An 18,979-nucleotide genomic window follows, 5' to 3' on the forward strand; every position below is an offset into this window, starting at 1 on the left:
ACATAATGCTTACATATTATTATAAAATAAATTCCCTCGTCCCGTTTGTCTGTCTGAACGCGATAAATATAAAAACAATCGAACGAATTTCGTTGAAATTTTGGTATAATGATATACTGAGACCTCCAACAAACAAATATAATTTATGAAAAAGAGATAAAATATGGGTAAAAAAATCTAAGGTGAAAATAGTCAAGTTATAATCATTAAAATGTTGCAAAGTTACCATAGTAAATAATATACCTACTTAATACTAACATCGATCTTAGGTCATCTGTCTGTATCAATTTCATCGAATCACGTCACTATTGGGCACCTAGATACCAAAATTCGAATACCAAGTTCTTCCTGGATATCCTAGATTATAGAGTCTAGAACTGTCAATACAATTTTCTCAATATGGCTCACGACTAACGATATGCCTATGAGGAAAAACGGTTAAGTTTAATATAATAACGCGTCGTTAATCTTCAGGAGACGTAGGTGAGTAACTAAAAATTATGCCTGGTGTCGGTGAGGTTTTAACAGTGGGGAAGTTAAAGTTACCAAATACCGTCCTTAGAGAAGCGTAAAAAAGTGACGATTGAACGTTGAGTTAAAACAAAAATATGTATGTATATTTGACAATGATTACAAGCATCGCTAAATCAAGAAATGACTTACCCTTAGTTAGAACTTCGATGACGCTTAATAGCCTTCTAATGGATATAAGATGCATAAGATGCTTTTAATGGATATATGGAAAGGATTGCATGTATGTTTTCTGTTTTGAATAACGAAACTTTAGCCGTTTTTATTAATTTATTCATTTACCAATCTACAAATACATTTGTACACGGGTAATTTGAAACATTTCGCGAAAATCTTTTGCCCTAACATCCATTACACATTCGTAATTATATTTATAATATCTACTGTTTTTATTACACCCTAAATCAATAAGCTGAATATTTGATATAATCTGGTATTGAATACCTAGAGCCGTAAATAAATGTTCAATAAACAGGTAATAATACAATTAATCAACAGTACCTAATTTGAAATAAAAACACAAGTAATCAGATAATCTAAGAAAAAACAATGAGATGAATTATGTAACGTTAAAATTGCGTTACGTTCAAAAAGCATTACTAACACAAAGAAATCTAAGCGCCTTATCGATGTTGTATCAATTACATATTTTAAATTCTACTTTGTTTTTTTTATTACATGTCTACGTTTATAATTTTATTATTGAAAATTATACTTCATAATATATTCACAACACACGTAAAAGTTTTACTAATATACGAGTGACCAATCATTAGAAAAACTAAGATCTTACGATTTTTTAAAAGGTTACAATATTTTATGCGACTTATTATTATTTATGACCCTATTTTAATTCCTTAAGTAGCATATACTGACTGTAAGTTATCGAAAAATGGTCGTTAAATTATGTTAAACTTTTTTATTATTATTATTTGGTATTAAACTTTGAAGAACATGTTTGATTTATTAATTACTCCTCTGTTATAATATAACATAGAAATTTAGTATGTAATTAAAAATACAATGAAATACTTTGATTGGGCATGAAATATTAATCTTATATACTAAAGACAGTTGTGAAAGGAAGTATACGAAGTGTAAGCCTTATTTTTCTATGGGGGTCTTAGAAAACTTCGATCAAATGCTTATGAATTCACTCTTTAATGTACGGCAAATAAATCTTTGTATTTTTTAATTTTTAATTTGATAATTTACGTATAATATGGATAAGCCATGTTTTAATCCATATATTTTTGACTTGCTAGACAACAATGGCGTATAGTTTTAAAAACTGCTTCTAATTGAATATATCAGGCTAAAACTTTTTGAAAGTTACATTTTTAAAATGGATAATGTCCATTTACTACCATTGTAAGTTGTAGTAACGTTTAACATCACTAGATTTGATTAAGAAAATATCTCATCGAATAGCTACGTAAATATCGTAAAATTTTGCATAGTAGGTAAGAATTTCTTTTAATATATTACGTAATAAAATTACGAGCTTGGACCTATTTTTTAAATTTTTATAACAACTGCTACAATTTAATTACTTTTTTTTCTGTTACAGTCAACTTCATATAATGGGTGCTACCTGAAGCATTCACAGGTTTTAATATGGCTTCTTAGTTTTAAATAACAAAGGATCAAGTAGACGAGCATTACACTTAGCAGTGTGCCTTAAGTACTTGTCGCTAATATCATCACTTCATAAACTCAATAGCTTTTGATGGCGATAACGCTATGTTATTTTTCGTTAATTGCATTATTTGATGTCCCAATACGATAATGGCAATGCATTGCGAATGCTCTACATAAATCAATTACATAAGCGAATGTTTTAGTAGTAATTAGTACATTAATGATTAAGCTATCATCTAACGCACCACAAAACATGTAATGTTCGCTTTTTGAATTACTAATGACTCCATTTTAACCCTTTAGCACTTCATCAACACCTCATGTTCGTACCTAAATATAATATAAAGACTTACTGAGTGTACTTTACAGTATGTTTCAGATCTATAATTGGACACGAGTCCATTCCGAAACATTACCGTTTCATTAAACCGCGACTTCGAGACAGTATATTATTGAAAAGTGACTTTGCTTGGGGTATAAATAACACGAAGAGCTTTCATGTACTGCATCGTTTAAGATGCAACGATTATATTTTATAAAACATTTTATAAGTGCAAATGGGTGGACAGCACAAGAGACAAACCTTACCACCTTGTCACCTCTTCAGTAAAATATCACTGAGTATAGTATAGTTTAAGTGTAGGGGCGTAAAATGGGTGTTGAATATTTTTGTTTAATAACATGTGAATGCTTCTGGTAAGTACCTTTCAGTATGTAAATTGTATAAAATTCTTAAATAATCTAACTCAACAATGAAAATTAACACTTTAAAAATAACAACAATTTAATTGCAAAATAACTATCAACATCGGAAATAAATTCATATTAGTAAGCGCCTTAAAAGTTGTATAAAAATAATACTTCCACGGTATTTGCTTAATGGCAAAGTATGATAATATTATAACACACATTGTTTCATCAGCATAGTATTGTTATTTAGAGCTCAATCAAAAGTTTTCTTAGCGCAAATTTACTATTATAAATCTTTAAACCCAACATAGCGCTCCCTATTACTTCGAAGTATACCCGAATCTTATAGCTTTCATTTAATATTTACGTACATAGTAACACAATATTCGGAAGAAGCAAGTTATCGGAATGATTTGCTGGAAATAACCTTGAATATTTTTGGTTAACATCTGACTAGCCTTGTGGGTATATTATTTAAATACTCCAAGGAGCTGCTAAGCTGCTCAACAATATCACAATACACAAAACAACAATTATAGATAAATATTATCACGTTTAAATATAAATGATACTTAATAGGCTAAATAATTAAATAACAAAGATTTCTCACTTTGGCGTAATATATGTTGCTTTTGACAATAATACATAATGTTCTCTAACAAGAAGTACCTATGGCACAAATGCCAGAGTAAACTTACATTTAAAAATGTCTTTTATGTTGTTATAACATAGGTATGATACAATAATCTTATGGCTGTATCTTCGTAAAGATGCCCAAGCCAGTATAACGTAAGTAAATAGGTATTACACGTTTATAACATAATGTTGTATGTATAGATGTGCACAAGTAAAGTTTTAAATACTTCTGATCAAATGAAGCGATGTGCACTGTGCACAATGCGATGAGCTTCGTAGCTAACGGATGTGTAGGTATTAGGTTTCGTTATCCGCACTCATATTATCCTTACACATTTTTTGTTAAAATTTAATTCTCATAAAGATTTAATAAGCTAATGTCGATATTACAGTCCAGACTTCTAGACCCCAAATAAATTCAGGAAAGGACAAACTTACTATTTTATGATTTGAAAATTCAATATAGAACATTGTTCATTGGTTATGTTCGTATCTAACTTTAGATGTTTATCAACATTTAAAAAAATATCGATCTGAGGTTTAAATATTACACCCAGCTTTCTTATATTATAGTCTACTCAGCGTTATCTTACGAGTTCTACCCTATACGACAATACTGGATACTTGATTACTTACACACTAACACTTTTTTCTACTGATGAAAGACAATGTAGTGAGATTTGATTCTTAAATACTACATCTACAAATTTGGCGTCGCTTAATCGTATAAGTTATAATATAAATTTAATTATGTACATTTTTTTTACAAACTACCTTATCTTAAAGTATTTACAGTCTGTTAAGGATTTTCACAAATAAATATGAGATCTTTTTAATATGAACTGAATTTCTTTTTATTAATAATAAGGAAATGAATTAAAATTTATCGTTAATACCGGATGTAACAAAATGTTTTTTGATCCTTAACAGACAGTAGTGTAATATATTTGGATGCATTCTAATTTGAGAACGCACCACTGACGTACTTTATTATTTTACCAGTCATTGGTGGTACTCAGTACTTACTACTTATTGAGTACCGATGGGTAACTGCGCACGCGCATCACGCATTGCGGCATACACACAGTTTGTTTTCCTTGTAATGCGTACGTACCACAGTAAACTGTCTCAGTAATAACATACCTACTATCGTATCGTATCAGTAAGTATACGATGTGCGTTTAATGGTAAGTCGCATCCCTATAAGTTTAATTCGAAAAATCATCAGAAGTACATACATAATATTTTTATTAACTGTATTACATAATATGCATTGTAGTAACTGTATTTATGTTTGATAGTTAATATATTTTATTTTTTTACTTAACAAAAAGTATTTTGTTAACATTGTTTATAAGACCTATTTCTTTATGCTAACTATATAAGTTTTGCCTCTGGTAACATTGCTTGAAAAACAAAGATAAGAGATTAGATTTTTAAAAAGTTAATACCTACTAAAGTCATCTTTTAACTGAAGTTTTTATTTGGACATAACTTACAAAAGCAATTATTTATTAATTAACTTATGACTTGTTAGAATGGTCTCTGACTCTCTTACCCGATTCTCTATGAAAAGATATGAAAAAAAGAGAAAACTATTTCCCGCCGATTCGCGTTCAATTTCAATAGGTAGGTTATTACCTACGTATTTTTATACATAACAACTTAGCTTGTTTAATTAATTTTGAGATTAACAAATTGATGCCGCCTTTGTTTTCCAAAACATAAAAGTAACATAATGAAATTAGTTAGACTAGACAAAATTTAAAGTTGGAAAATGGCAACGTAGTGCATGGAACTATAACGGGCGTCGATACAGAGATAAACACATCGCGAAGCTGTTAAAGTTAAAAAAATCGCGAAGATGTGCAGCTCGAGATGTTAAGCATCCGTGGTAACAACATTAGATACTTTCTGTTACCGGACATCTTGCCGTTGGAGACTTGATTGATGACCATGTTCGCCATGGGAATAGGCAAGAGAGAAGGGTTTCGCCGCGGTAATAGTCTTGGGCAGCCGCCGCGGGCCTCGAGAAGGCCGTGGAGGCAGAAGGCGCGGGCGACAATTAAAAGTTTATTGGGGTATACTTAAATAATTATGTGATTACATTAGTTTGTAAGCCATAAAAAATCTACATAATAATATTTATGATTGGTAAACAAGAAAATTAGTACTTTAAAAAAAATCAAACAAATGGATTATTAAAATTAACAACTTTAGTAAGTAGAGATTGGTAATCATTATATCTAGAGCTTTGGATGTACTCCATAACTTAATTAAATCATTGTAAACTATAATTTTTATATACATAACATTATAATTAATTTAAACTGACTGAAATTACTTTAACAATATCTACAATATAAGTAAATTCCTACATTGGTTTACTCTATGACTAGAGGCACAAATGAATATCGCTAGGCAGTATTAATACCACACCTAGAACATTGCTTTCTAAAGTAGAGTTACCTCCATTATGTACCATGTAGAGTATATGTAACATTAACATTAGAAGCATGATATCAGCGCCAATATCTCAAAAATATTTTGTAATTCTTCACTGGATGAGGTTGAACTTTGGTCTCCCTTTGGTCTTGCAGTTGTGCGATTTTGTTTCATTTTGACTATTTTACTTTCCTTACCTAACTGCCTTTGTAGGCACTTTTCGGTATATTTACGCCGAAATTACACCTATAATGAATATCTGATTATTATAAAACATCTATTTTCTAACCGATTACTTAACAAAAGCATACTTACACAAGTAAACATAAACTTTATTGTCTTAAATAATAGATATTAACTTCATAAAGAAATAATTTCACAATTGAAAATCGAGGTGTCCCATTCAGTCGTCCAAATGAAAGCTATGTTTAATTTTTTGTTTCAAAATTAGGCTATTTCTCATCTCCGAGTAAGTACACTTAACTTATTTATTTCTAGGCCGATTATGGAAATTAGGTACAATCGTCCTTCACTGCACATTTACCAGAAAATGTTTATATTAGATTTTTGGCACGCTTTCATGAAGATACTCCGCCTCCCAAGCTATATTACCTAACTATGCGTCATAACTATACATAATTAGGTGTCAATTTAGGCCTCAATAAGACCCCATAACAATTTATGTGCTATAAATAAAACTGCAGTAACCATTATAAACACTGTGACAATATGTTTAAAACATACTAAATATGTATTTATGAGATGGAAGATGTTCGATGTGAAATTAAAGTGGAACACTTTTGACTGTTTTGTATGAAAGCAAAAATTGACTTAAATTTTTATCTAGTCTTAAATCACTGCTTGAGCTATTTGTACCTATGTCATATTTATTCACTTAAACATTTTAAGCCCTCTTCATAACACAATTTCAGATCAATGCACATTGATCTAAATTGGTGTTATTCATATTATTCATCATGTTCAATATTGATCAAATATGCAATAATTTTTATGCACAAATTGTATTAATTTGTCATATTTATTTCTTCTCGTATTTTTAAATTAAGTTTTAATGAATTCTTAAATCTTTTAAAAATTTCCTATTACTTACATATAATTTTTTTTATATAAATATGTGTTGAAGAATAGATAAATAACAATTTATTATTATTACCAACATTCTAATACACAATATTTGCAGTTTACCCATAACAGTAAATTAAACTTTATAACAATACTATTTGGTTTACTGATATCAACCAAATTATAATTTTCATATTATCCTTTAGTAGACTTTGGTACTTGACTAAAAAGTTAAACCATTCAAAGATTGTGTCTATTACAATTTTGAATTTGTCATGGTTTTATGGAAGTGGGGCTGTATTTTAAACTTATTGTTTTTGGAATTCTGTGGGTTGTACTTGTTAGATACACCTTAGTGTTTATAGCTCCATTTTAACAATACAAGCAACTTGTCTCGTTAAAATATGTACTTTGCCCTATCATAATGTCTTTTTAATAAACATTCAATGAGGTCATACTTACGATTAGCAATATTTATATTAAGTTATAATTGTAGTGACAAATAAAATGTATGAAGTAGCTTCCACCATTATGTTGCAGTGAAGTAGTAGTTATTTTGAAAGTGTCTTAGCAGGTTCTGTTGAGTTTTGTGAGTTTGTTGGCTGAACAGTAATACGGACCTCGCCGTTGGGGCCCACCACGATTTTCACCTGGGCACAAAAGAGATTATACTTTAAACATTTATAATATTATGAATGAGAAAACACAAATATTATTTAGCACAAGACTTAATATTGTTTAGTTTTAGTTTAATTTGTCTCTCTTATCGTAGGTGTAAGTAAGGTACCTATAACCGATTTTCGTTTGTTTTTCATTCCAGTTTATTTTAGTGCCAATGGTTATTTATTTATTTTATAATATATTTGCCGTAAAGATTATGTAATACAAATAAATAATCATTTACCTAGTCCCCTCGTCAGACATTCATGGCGTAATAAACTGGGTTTGGAGGAGGGGCCATTGGGGATGTTGCGGCCTGGGCCGCGACACCCGAGGGTGCCCCTTCAGGGGCGCCCCTGGCGGCTCGCGAGGGTGAGCCTGGTGCCGGCTGGTACATAGGAGCTGGCACCTGAAATAACAAAATAATAACCTATAGTAATAAATAATACATTTTATGTTAGTGTAAATGTTTGCTTGTGTACTAGTTGAAAGTGCTTGCTGAAAATAAAGTGGCAATCCTGTATTCTAAGTAATTAGTAACATAGATATTCTATACCATGTCCAGATGCTAGCAATTTTAATGATTAATTGTATTTTTTGTCTCGTTTGCTTATTTAAAAAGTTTTTTTTTTGCCTAGGAAATAGCTAAATTATTTCTTTGGTACATACTCCATATAAATATTAAAGGTGCTTATTTGAATGGTATGATATTGTGTAGGTACTGGATAACGTCTATCTTTTATAATTATTTTATTGAATATCTAGAGAATGTAGTGTGTAATAATCTTGATTGTTAAATGGAATATATTTTGTAGTTATAAGTTCATTTTTTTACCTTTTCTGAATAACAGATCATTTGTTTACCACCACCGGGCTGTGGTGCCGGCACTGGCCTGTATCTAGCAGGCGCTGGGCATAATGTCTGAAACATGAAAAGCATAATATTTATATGCAATTTGACGTTAACGTTCCAGCGCCACCTAGTTGTATATCTAGGAACTAAAGTGAACACTAGGTCATAATTTAGTTCCTATAAATCGGAGTGCGGTGGTGTGCAACAGATGGCGTTCCTAGTGCACTCTGGTGCAGGTTCTCGTAGCTTAGCAACGTAGCACGTGGTCGTTTGTTTACAATAGTTTGAACTTCCGAACTTGGTACGTAGTTACGTAAACTTTATAGAGTATATTTCTTAACTATATAATGTCGATACTTGATTGGATTCGGATTAATTGTTCGTTTTGGTTTTGATAAGGGTTAAATATGTTTTTAAATAAAATAAGTTGATTTGTGAAAATTTTACGTAGCGGAGATTGCGGTCGTTGTTTACGACAACATGGAAGTTTTAAAGGTATTTAGCGCGGTTTTTCTGTTATTTTAGGTTTATACGCGTATCGTAAGTCTGTTTTGAGAACTATTTGGATGTCTAGTTGGTAACGTTTTTTTGAAGTTGAAGTTCCGATTTTTATGAAAGTACCTAATACTTGTTTTTAAAGTGAAGTCATTTTAAAATATGATACCTATAAATACCTTAATGTATAATATCAGCTATTGTTTTAAAGTTTTGTATACCGAAATTAATTTAACGATAATACCAAATTGAAGCTAAAATTGACTGATTCGAATAATGTTTGATTGCAATATTCACAATGTGTTACCAATTCTATTTGGTTGGTTTTTGCGGTCAATTTACAGATCGAAGATTGTCACACAATATTAAATGAGACGACGTGTATACCATTAAAAAAGTGTATTCTATTAAGAAATACGATAACCTACCAACTGAATATTAGAAACTTTTGTGTCGTCTACATTATTGCGTAACAGTTAGTCTTTCATAGTTATGGTATGGCTAAAATGAATTTTTACAATTGATAACGATAACGTTATGGATATATGGAATTAGCTTTTACTTGCACCTCTACCCGCGTGCAACAGTTTTTCGGAGATAAATATTTTCCCGGGATGAAAAGTAGCCCATAGTACTCAGGAATAATGTAGATGTCCTATTATAGATTGTTTTTAAATCAGTTTAATTTTTGAGATTAGCACTTAAACAAAAAAAAAACTACGGCTTTGTATATTTGTATAGATATGGGTGACATATCCTAGCGATAGACTTATCGTTAGGATGTCATTCCCATACTTTTTTGTTTTCTGTTAGCGTCAACTATTACAGAAAGGCGCCATGGCCACCGCTGCTGTTACTTGACACAACTTTATCTGTATAATATCTCGGAAAAGTCTTCAAGACTTTATCGACTTATTCCACGGCGTTGGAAACACTTCAATAATTTCGTTGTGAGGCTGATTTAATTAGAAACAGTATTAAATGGGTAAATATAAAAGCGGACGGTGACAAATGACAATCGCAAGCAATTGTCTATTAACGGAAACGGATTTCGCTTGCAGATGATTTAAATTTGTCGGAAATATATTTGTTTATATTGGCATTTTATTCTAGTGGCGGGTTTATATCTGTAAATTATAATATTAATCTATTACTTTTTCAATTCTTCATAACAATTATTAAGAGCATGCATTTTGTTGTACAATGTCTTCAAAAATTGTGCTCCTATATAACATTGGTTTACTATATCTATATGGGCTATCACTAAAATAATATTTCAATACAAAAAAGTAGTTCCTGAGATTAGCGCGTTTAAACTAACAAACTATTCAGCTTTATACTATAGATAGTTTTTAATTGATAAGTTTGCTTTTAAATAGATATAGTATTGAGCAAAAATTTTAATTATTTGTTATATTGTATATTTTGGAATCCGTCAATTTTAGATAAATATAATTTCCAGTTAACGGTTTCGGTAGAAATTATTTATACAAATTATATTTTAAACAGTTTTCTATATTCCTAGGCTGCGTAGAGCAAACACTACTGCATTTTTATAAATGAACGAAAAAAAAATCGAAGCTACAAGTAAATTGTTGGAAAATATGTATAATATAAAAATGGCCAAAGTTTGTGCGATATTTTTACGTGATAACTTATTTACTTTCGCTTTATGTGCGGGCTTTAAATGTAGCATCTATTGTAAAACATATGCATGCATGTATTGTCAATGTTATGTGATTTATAAGCTCATAATCCGTTCCATTTATTTGACATTATTATTAATAATCCTACGTGCTACCTTCTTGAGAAGCTTTACATTTTAAATTTTACGTACCACGTATATAAATTTAAAGAAATATAAAGTGTATTTTTGAAGAAAAAGGGTTTTGTTTAAATATTTAGTTTGAACAAAATTTGATATAAGAATTTCATTTTGAAAGAATATTTGAATACTTTCTGACAATAGAAATAAATAATGTTTAATATTCCTCTTGGAATAATGCACATCTTGAGTAAAAATATTACGTACATAGATGTAGGAATAAACTATGAATTATGAAGTCACAAGTATTCTTACCTGCAACTGCAATGCGTGTGTGTAGTGGGCGCGCTGTGGTTGCGTTGATGGCGGTAGCGGGGTGCTCGCGCTGCTGCGAGGTTGCTGCTGTTGTTGATAGTACGAGTGCATTCGGCTGTCTGCACACCAATAAATGCCCTTTTAGTTGTATGAATTCTATAGAGAATACATTTAAATCACTCCCTGTTTTTCATGTAATTCATTACATAATTTTGTTCAGAGAATAAGTTGTTTCTAAATACCATGCTTCGTTTTTCGTGGCAAATTTTACACTATCTATATTTTTTTTATATTTAGTAAATTTTGTTGCGAATTGAAGACAATTGTTCTAAATTTATGGAGTTTTGTTCTAAGTGTAGAATTGTCGACCGTCGATTCTGATTTGCAGTAGTCATGACTATGTCGATACAATATATCGTAAGGAAAATGTAAACCACAATAAACTTGTTTTATAACAAATTTTTTAGAGGTTTATGTACTAGAATTTTTAGTTATGATTATGAAGAAGGAATTAGGAGCCCTCCTATGGTTTGTAATAAATATAGACATAGACATGTTTAACAGCTACAACAACGCTTTAATGCGTCGGAAAACCGCCTGGCTATCTCTTAATGTCTTGCACCATTAATAATGCCGTTTGTAAATGAGTGTAGTTTTACGAACACGGTAAGCCGGCATGATGTAAAATGCGCTTAAATACAGTTGGAAAAGAGTTTAAATTTATGGTGTAAGTGGCAGTAACCGCACGGCGACTAAGTGTGCAGATTTAATAGCTGAGTTTTTGATAACTAACACTAAGATATCTACCCTTAATTAGTACGAAGAAGTTTGTATTTCCAAACGTAAAGTAATGAGAATCCATTGCAATTAACAGACGTGTAAGAAACACCGCCATTGAGAATTTCTTGGTTTTCAGTTTTTTTTACCTAACACCTACGCTTGTTAGCCTGATATGGGTCGGCTTATACAACCACACCGGACTTTTGGTCAATCTACTAACGGGTTATAAACGTCGGCTCAGGTCAATGAGAGATGATGAGACATCTGCAATTATGGATGCACGTAGTTGTAGGGAACTAACAATTTAACTATTGCATACCCTTTTTGTGGGCCTTGGGGCCGGAACTATGAGATGGGTCAGGGGGACGGGGAATGCGTCTAGGACGGAACTGCGGTCTTGTGGAGTGTACCTTTGTTTCAAGAACTCGTTTTTACGACGAATAGTCAGACTGATATCGTCCTCTGGATCAGTAAGAACTAAACGCGGCCGTCTGCATTTAGCGGGGTCGAATGGAATATAAAAGAATGACAAAGTATAAGTATGAGGTTACTAGTGGCTGAAATGCCCTGTCCTTGCATAATTCTTCTGAACCTGCAGGTGTTCAACACTACTTCATATCGTCAACTAATTAATAGCTAAATTCTGTAGGTTCGTATTTCAAATGACAAAGAAAAGTATATAAAGCTTACAATCGTTAGCAGTCCACTGCGCTCCGTATTCATGATGTTGGTAGTGGTAGTGCGCATTGTAAGGCACGTATAGGAGCTGGTGGTGTGTGCGGATCGGCGGCGGCGACTCAGGCCGGCGACATCGCGGCGCCAGCCGCACCGGTGACGTTTGCTCTGAACTCGTCTGCAAGCTGTACAGCTCTTGACTGCTATCCGAACATCTGACAGACAAACATTGCACATTCGCCTCTTTGATTTGGATAATTACTTAAGACTTGGGTTTTTGAATTAAGAATACATTCTTATTAGGTTTCGTTAATTGAGATTTCCATTGCACGGTTATATGTTTCTTGTCTTTAATCTTAAATTCCACAAGTGACATGACGTTTTAATTTATAAAATAGGATAAATAAATTCTTGTGGCAAGCGTTACATATGCCTATTAAACTACATCTCCAAACACTCCCATATAATAGACCTTGAGTTATATTTGCAAAATACCTTTACTTACCCAATGTTAGCGTACAGAGAGCAGTTCCTATACATGCTCTCCTGCTGTTGCCTCTGTTGGTAGTGGACATATGAGGCCATATTTTGTGCGTGAGCATAGCACGAGTCCGAGTGCTGCTGGGGTACGGGGGTGCCGCTGCACTGTCGCGCTGTCACGTAATCTGATGACTTCGACCTAATAAACCACAGAGCTTCGCTGAACACGATATTATAACGTAACCTTGTTGGCACACAGCCAATAAAAAAAATAATACTTCATCTAACTAGGCTAAGCTTAACCCATCAGTGTTATCGAATACAAATATAATGGAAATTGCCGTAGAACTAATACCGAATACGGCTATTCAACAATAAATTTAGATAAGTAATCCGCTTACCAGTTTGAATTGGCACTGGCCCTGCTCTGCGGCCTGGAGTTAAGATTTGCTTCAGAATAGTATTGCCAAGAGTAATTGGAATTCGTCCGTTGGCACGCGTGGGCTGGTATTTGGGCGGGCGTGGTGCCTGGGGACGGCTGCAATTCGTTCTGCATTTGTTGTAAGATTTCGTCGGAGGCTCCCAATTGTTGTTTAATTGCTATCCCTCGGACAGCAGGCCGTCGGTGGAAACCTGCGAAATATCGAATTGTGAAAACGTGAAACTAGTAAGAAAAAGTGACTTTGCAACTGATTACTAACCGTAATCATCGTGTTCGTCGTCACTGCTGACCGGTTGCGACTCTTGGCCGTAACGTTGTCGTAGTCTCTCTGTCCTCGGAGCGGTAGCTCGGGCGAACGCCGCCAATCCATCATCACCTTCGCCGGCACCTAAAATTAATTCTACATTTGCAATCCCTGTAGATATTTAAAATTAAAGGAGCACATGTTAGCACTTTCCGCGGATGAAGAACTAATGTAAATGAATATACGCTCTTTCAGTTTTCTCGATATTCAGCGTTTAGAAGAGGTCGAAGGAGTTTTTTTTTAAAAGAGGGTATTATTTGTTGAAATTTGTTTCCCTGTATGTATGTGTATTGTAATTACCTGGGGTCCCAGCAACAACATCAGGCGCCGGAGCGTCGTTGTGTTCCTGGAAGTCTAAATGTGTAGCCGACGCGCTTGAGGTCCTATCGCTGGGAGGTACGTAGTAGGAGCCCTCGTGGTGGGTCACGCTACCGACACACGCTGTCAGCGGAGCGAGGGTAGACAGGAACTGCCTTCGAGGCTCCGATCTTGGCTAAATAAAATTTAGTTTTGAGCAAAACTAGAAAAAATTTGCTACTATAGCTAAGTAACAAACAAATATACAACAACAATGTTCAATTTAATTTCGGTACCGACTCCAAAAACATTTTATCGATTAAAGCATCGGAATGTTTGCCGGCAAACATGACAGCTACATGACATTACGCGTGTCACGGAAAAATAACCTTATTATGTAGTATATAAGGTTATATTCCCGTGACTGACACACCGTAATTTCATGTAGCTGTCATGTTTGCCGGCAAACGTTCCGATGCTATATGGATTATATACATGTAAACATAAAATCATCAATTGGAAAGAAGGTTTTATTGCTTGTGTGTAAAATATATATTTTTTGGATTGTAGTGGATCTAGGCGGATTTTCTTTTGTTAAAAAGTGTTCTTTTTTTCTTTTAGGTAATACCTAAGCATACATCTAACTACAAATGATATATAATATTACATTTACTTTTGCCATATTATTGACAATATTTTTCCAACCGTCTGAAAAGTATAGAAACTTCGTGTACGTACGAAAATCATAGGTTATCATCATAGGTTTCACCAATACAAAGCATAAAAGCTAGATTTAATGAATTGATTTTTTATGAACACGTTATTGACAAACGTTTGCCAGGGTAGTTAAATAGCGGGAAAATTAAATGGACACGCAAACTTCGCCGAAGCTTCCAACTCCGATAAAGACCTTTCCCACGACCAACGAACTTGTCTGGAATAAACAACCTCCTTACAAATTTATTGTCAGCTTTCGTAGCGGTATTATTGATTTGAATGTCAGTAACGATATACGAAAGGCATCTGTATGGTTTGAGCATCTGTACCTATGTATGTATTTTATTATGATAGTGGTAGAATGTGCAAATGGAACTTTCATTATCGAAAACGGTTATGCTACTATACGGGCGCTGTCTGGGCAATTAAGTTTTGGACCCGTTAAACTTACCTACCCAGACAGACTCTCACATATGAGAGACATACCAATTTGCTAGAGATATCAAAAATCAATTTTATTCGCGCGAAAGATTTTTCCCAGTCAAAGGACCTAACCATAAATTTTCGCGGCATAAAAAGTAGCTTATGTCTTTCTCAGGGTTTCGAACTATCTCCGCACAAAATTTACTTTAAGCGACGTAGTGGGAGGCTTTGTTTTATAATACGTAAGGATACTAACAGGATTTTTCCAATAAACACGTGTATCGATCGAAAAGGCCATTTTACGTAACAAGCATCGTCTTAACACGTTATTCTCGAGTCTCGACTCGTGATAGTCGTATCGGGCTTAGTGAAGAGGGAGGGAGAAGGGGGACGGTTACGTACTAAAACAACCCTTAGAGTAATACTAACACTTGACTGCTCCTTTCACGGAGTTGTACAAGCTATAGTTCACGATTCCGCCCGGATAATTCTCCGATAAGAGGATGCTAAAATTTGATCATTTCGGAGATAACCGCGAAACAGACAAAATAAGTCCATAATGGTTTCTCTTAAAATTGTTGTAGGTCTGGTAAGTATCTCATAACAACCAACCGGTTTCAGGCCTATTACAAAAATAAAATATATTTTTTAACCATTAACACTAGCTTTGGCTAACTTTAACGACATTGCGAAATAATTGTTTCGCGAGGTGCCTCAGTTATGTCGATTATAATTACTAGCTTATTCCAGTGCTGAACAGTGCGGGGACAATGTTTTTATCTTGGTAAGAAACGTCGCGGTTTCATTCGTGATATCTGCATTGCAGATGTTATGAAACGTTACGTGGTTTAGGTAATGCGTGTAAGTATGGATAAATGAAAATGTTATTATAAAAATAACACATATTATAACACTAGTTTTCGCTTGTGACTGTTCTTTTCTTTAATAAGAGTTATCCAAGTTGCTGAGATACTTTCTTAGGACAGTCCGCATTTGAATCTGGCGGTTGTTTAATCGACATGCACTTAATATACAGGTACCTACAATATTAACATTAATATTCACTTGAAAATTATATTTATATGTGATCAATTAGATTATGAATTTCAAGACTTTGTTAGGTCGTTGAAAATATAGTGTACGAAAGCAACTATGCGGGTCGCGGTAGCTACTGGAGCAAATAAGGGTGCACGTGGGTTATTTGAAAACACGAAGCGTCTACAAACATAGCCCATAATGACCACCATTGTTATGGCGAAAAACTCGTAGTGTATCTTTCATATATTCGCGTTTCTGGTTCAACTAATGGGTATTTATTGAATTTAAATTTTGGAGACTATCAAAATAACGAATGTTATTTTACTATATTAAAGAAAAAAAATACATGTTTATAGAAATGAAACTTTACCTTGACTGGTTCTTGATGGACATCACCAAGGTCAGGCGGCTGCTGACGGGTTGGCACCGGCGCTGACAGCGTGGACGATGACGAACTAGATGACGCGCTGCCGAATGCTTTCTCGTTCTTATCGATGCTGTTGAATGATTTCTCGCTGGATTTGTCGCTGCTGCTAGACATCTTGTCTAGGCTGGCTCCAGCCGGCGAGGACCGTTGCTCCTCTGGCTCATCTTCCACGTCGCAAGTGAGGAGGCGAATGCGTTCTGCGAGTGATGTTGTTTCTTGCTGCAAGTTTAAAGGGTGTTAAGTGTTTAATAGCAAGCAAGGAGTTAAAACAAGTGCCTATATCATTCTTATCTAACGATCTTTGTTTTCGAATTATGCAATGCATGGGCCATTTCTGAGGTGTGTTGTGTTACTATGAGCTGACAGTGCATCCTCAGGTAATTAGTCGTTTTAGTCTAGTTTCTGTTTACACATTTGCATATTATTTTGTATCCGCCAGGATAGCAATCACCGCACACAAGGTGTTTAAACCTGCCATAGTGGCCCACGTAACTGTATCGTGTTCCAGGATTATATATATCTGCCTGTGTATATCCGGTTCCAACAAGCTGCCAAACTTGTGTTGACTGCCCCTCGGCAAATCATTACCCCTTGGTAATGATCAATCGTCAATCGACATTATATTGGATCCCACCACACTTACCACACGCAAGCCGATCTATTTTAAATAAGTAGAAAGTGCCGTGCATAAACGGTTTACTTCAGTGCTCAATATTTATTTAATATTCTATTCGTTTACTTCTTAAATTATAACCACCTAATGCTCCACAAGTACCTACGGTGAACCTCAAATTAATTTAATTATACGTTGGTATTAATAGCCGGCTTGTTCGGGCAAATTAAAGCTGATTCCAAGTAACAGGGTGTGATTGTTATTTTATATTGTTTTCGTTCCTTGAAATAGTCACGGCCTAAAAGTAAATCACAATATTCACATGGATTATAAATTAAAAACACCCTAACGTGGGTGGAAATAATATTTAATACTTAAGTTTTAAAAGTGTCATGGGATGAAACAGACTTAACAAAAAGGTGTCCTCGCGTAATGTGTGATTATTTTTTTTCTAAATAAAATACCTCGACTTATCACTTTTTGATATAAGTAACATGATTTCTTATAAGTTTTCTTATTAGGAATGAGACATATATACATCCGATAATATTACCAAGAAAACACACAGAAAGGTTATTACATAACGCGTGCTGACACACGATCAATAAAAAGTTTCATATTATCTGGTTCATGTCTATCGAATATTTACTTGCCGCTCGCCGCGTGAAAAGTTTTTACAGGATAAATATTTTACCCGGGACAAAAGTAGGACTCCGGAGTAATATACCTATTAGTGAAAAAATTCTAAATTGATTTAGAAGTTCTTGAGATTAGCCTTACTCTTCAGATTTATAATATTACTATAGATAACTAAGTTAGTCTCTCTTACGGTGGCGTATACGATGAGAAGGGACTGACAAACCCTTGCAAAAGTGATTCCTTTGAAAGAGAGCGACTCTGCGGCGAAGGTCGCGAACTCTATGTCTATGAGCTACACATATGCTCCATCTTTTCTTAGTATTTTAGTTGTCACTTTAGTAAGCTTGTATAAAAAAGGAATCTAGTTACACTATAACATCATATACCCACTATTTAAATTAGGTATTCATAACCAGATGAGCAAAATTTCTTGTAGCCGGTCGTTCATACATAAAAATTAATATAGTAAATACAAGTTCTCGATACAAGTTTTCATTAAGACTGACACAGTTTCTGATACCGTTCCAATTATCGACATATACCTACGGTATATTATCTTGAAAATATTGACATTGACAGCTTATTAGCGATCTTATTTCGCGTTTGGAACTACGTTATTTTGTACGTATATTCATGGCAAGTCCTCGTGGCATAACGAGTGGTAATCTAAGCATAATATTATAAAACAAAGTCCCCTTTTCTGTCTGTCTGTATGTTATCGATTTTCTTAAAATCTACTATACGAATTTTTATGAAATTTAGTATGGAGATAGTTTAAGACCATGGAAGGGTTATAGGTTGCTTTCTATCCCGGAAAAATATATGACGGGACTTTTATTCCTCAAAATTCGTTCACGCGAACGAAGCGGCGAGCATAAGCTAGAACAATTATACTATCAAAGCTATCCAATTACTGTGTTATGCACGTCCAAATATATAATGGAAGAGATTAACAATAAAACATTTATGATTTAATAGTTGGAAACGTACACGCCCAATTAAATGCAATTCGGAATTTCAAACACTTGAA

At 33.7% G+C, this 18,979-nt stretch overlaps 1 protein-coding gene and 1 long non-coding RNA gene across 2 annotated transcripts in view; one reads left to right on the plus strand and one right to left on the minus strand.

Annotated features, from left to right (window-relative positions):
* The first annotated feature begins 272 nt into the window (after positions 1 to 272).
* Positions 273 to 18,979, plus strand: part of LOC119190853 — a 35,229-nt gene continuing 16,522 nt past the window's right edge. Inside the window, exon 1 of the long non-coding RNA XR_005113228.1 lies at positions 273 to 483. This is a non-coding gene — a long non-coding RNA (uncharacterized LOC119190853). The remainder of the gene's footprint in view (positions 484 to 18,979) is intronic.
* Positions 7,060 to 18,979, minus strand: part of LOC115454998 — a 186,918-nt gene continuing 174,998 nt past the window's right edge. Inside the window, exons 8-17 of the mRNA XM_030183700.2 lie at positions 16,641 to 16,916; positions 14,096 to 14,288; positions 13,751 to 13,879; positions 13,451 to 13,682; positions 13,075 to 13,248; positions 12,585 to 12,784; positions 11,115 to 11,233; positions 8,522 to 8,608; positions 7,931 to 8,095; positions 7,060 to 7,676 (exon numbers count right to left, since the gene is read on the minus strand). Coding sequence (XP_030039560.2) covers positions 7,943 to 8,095; positions 8,522 to 8,608; positions 11,115 to 11,233; positions 12,585 to 12,784; positions 13,075 to 13,248; positions 13,451 to 13,682; positions 13,751 to 13,879; positions 14,096 to 14,288; positions 16,641 to 16,916 — 1,563 coding nt within the window. The 3' untranslated portion in view covers positions 7,060 to 7,676; positions 7,931 to 7,942. The remainder of the gene's footprint in view (positions 7,677 to 7,930; positions 8,096 to 8,521; positions 8,609 to 11,114; positions 11,234 to 12,584; positions 12,785 to 13,074; positions 13,249 to 13,450; positions 13,683 to 13,750; positions 13,880 to 14,095; positions 14,289 to 16,640; positions 16,917 to 18,979) is intronic.

The sequence above is a fragment of the Manduca sexta genome, chromosome 27 (assembly GCF_014839805.1).
Source record: "Manduca sexta isolate Smith_Timp_Sample1 chromosome 27, JHU_Msex_v1.0, whole genome shotgun sequence".
NCBI lineage: Eukaryota > Metazoa > Arthropoda > Insecta > Lepidoptera > Sphingidae > Manduca > Manduca sexta.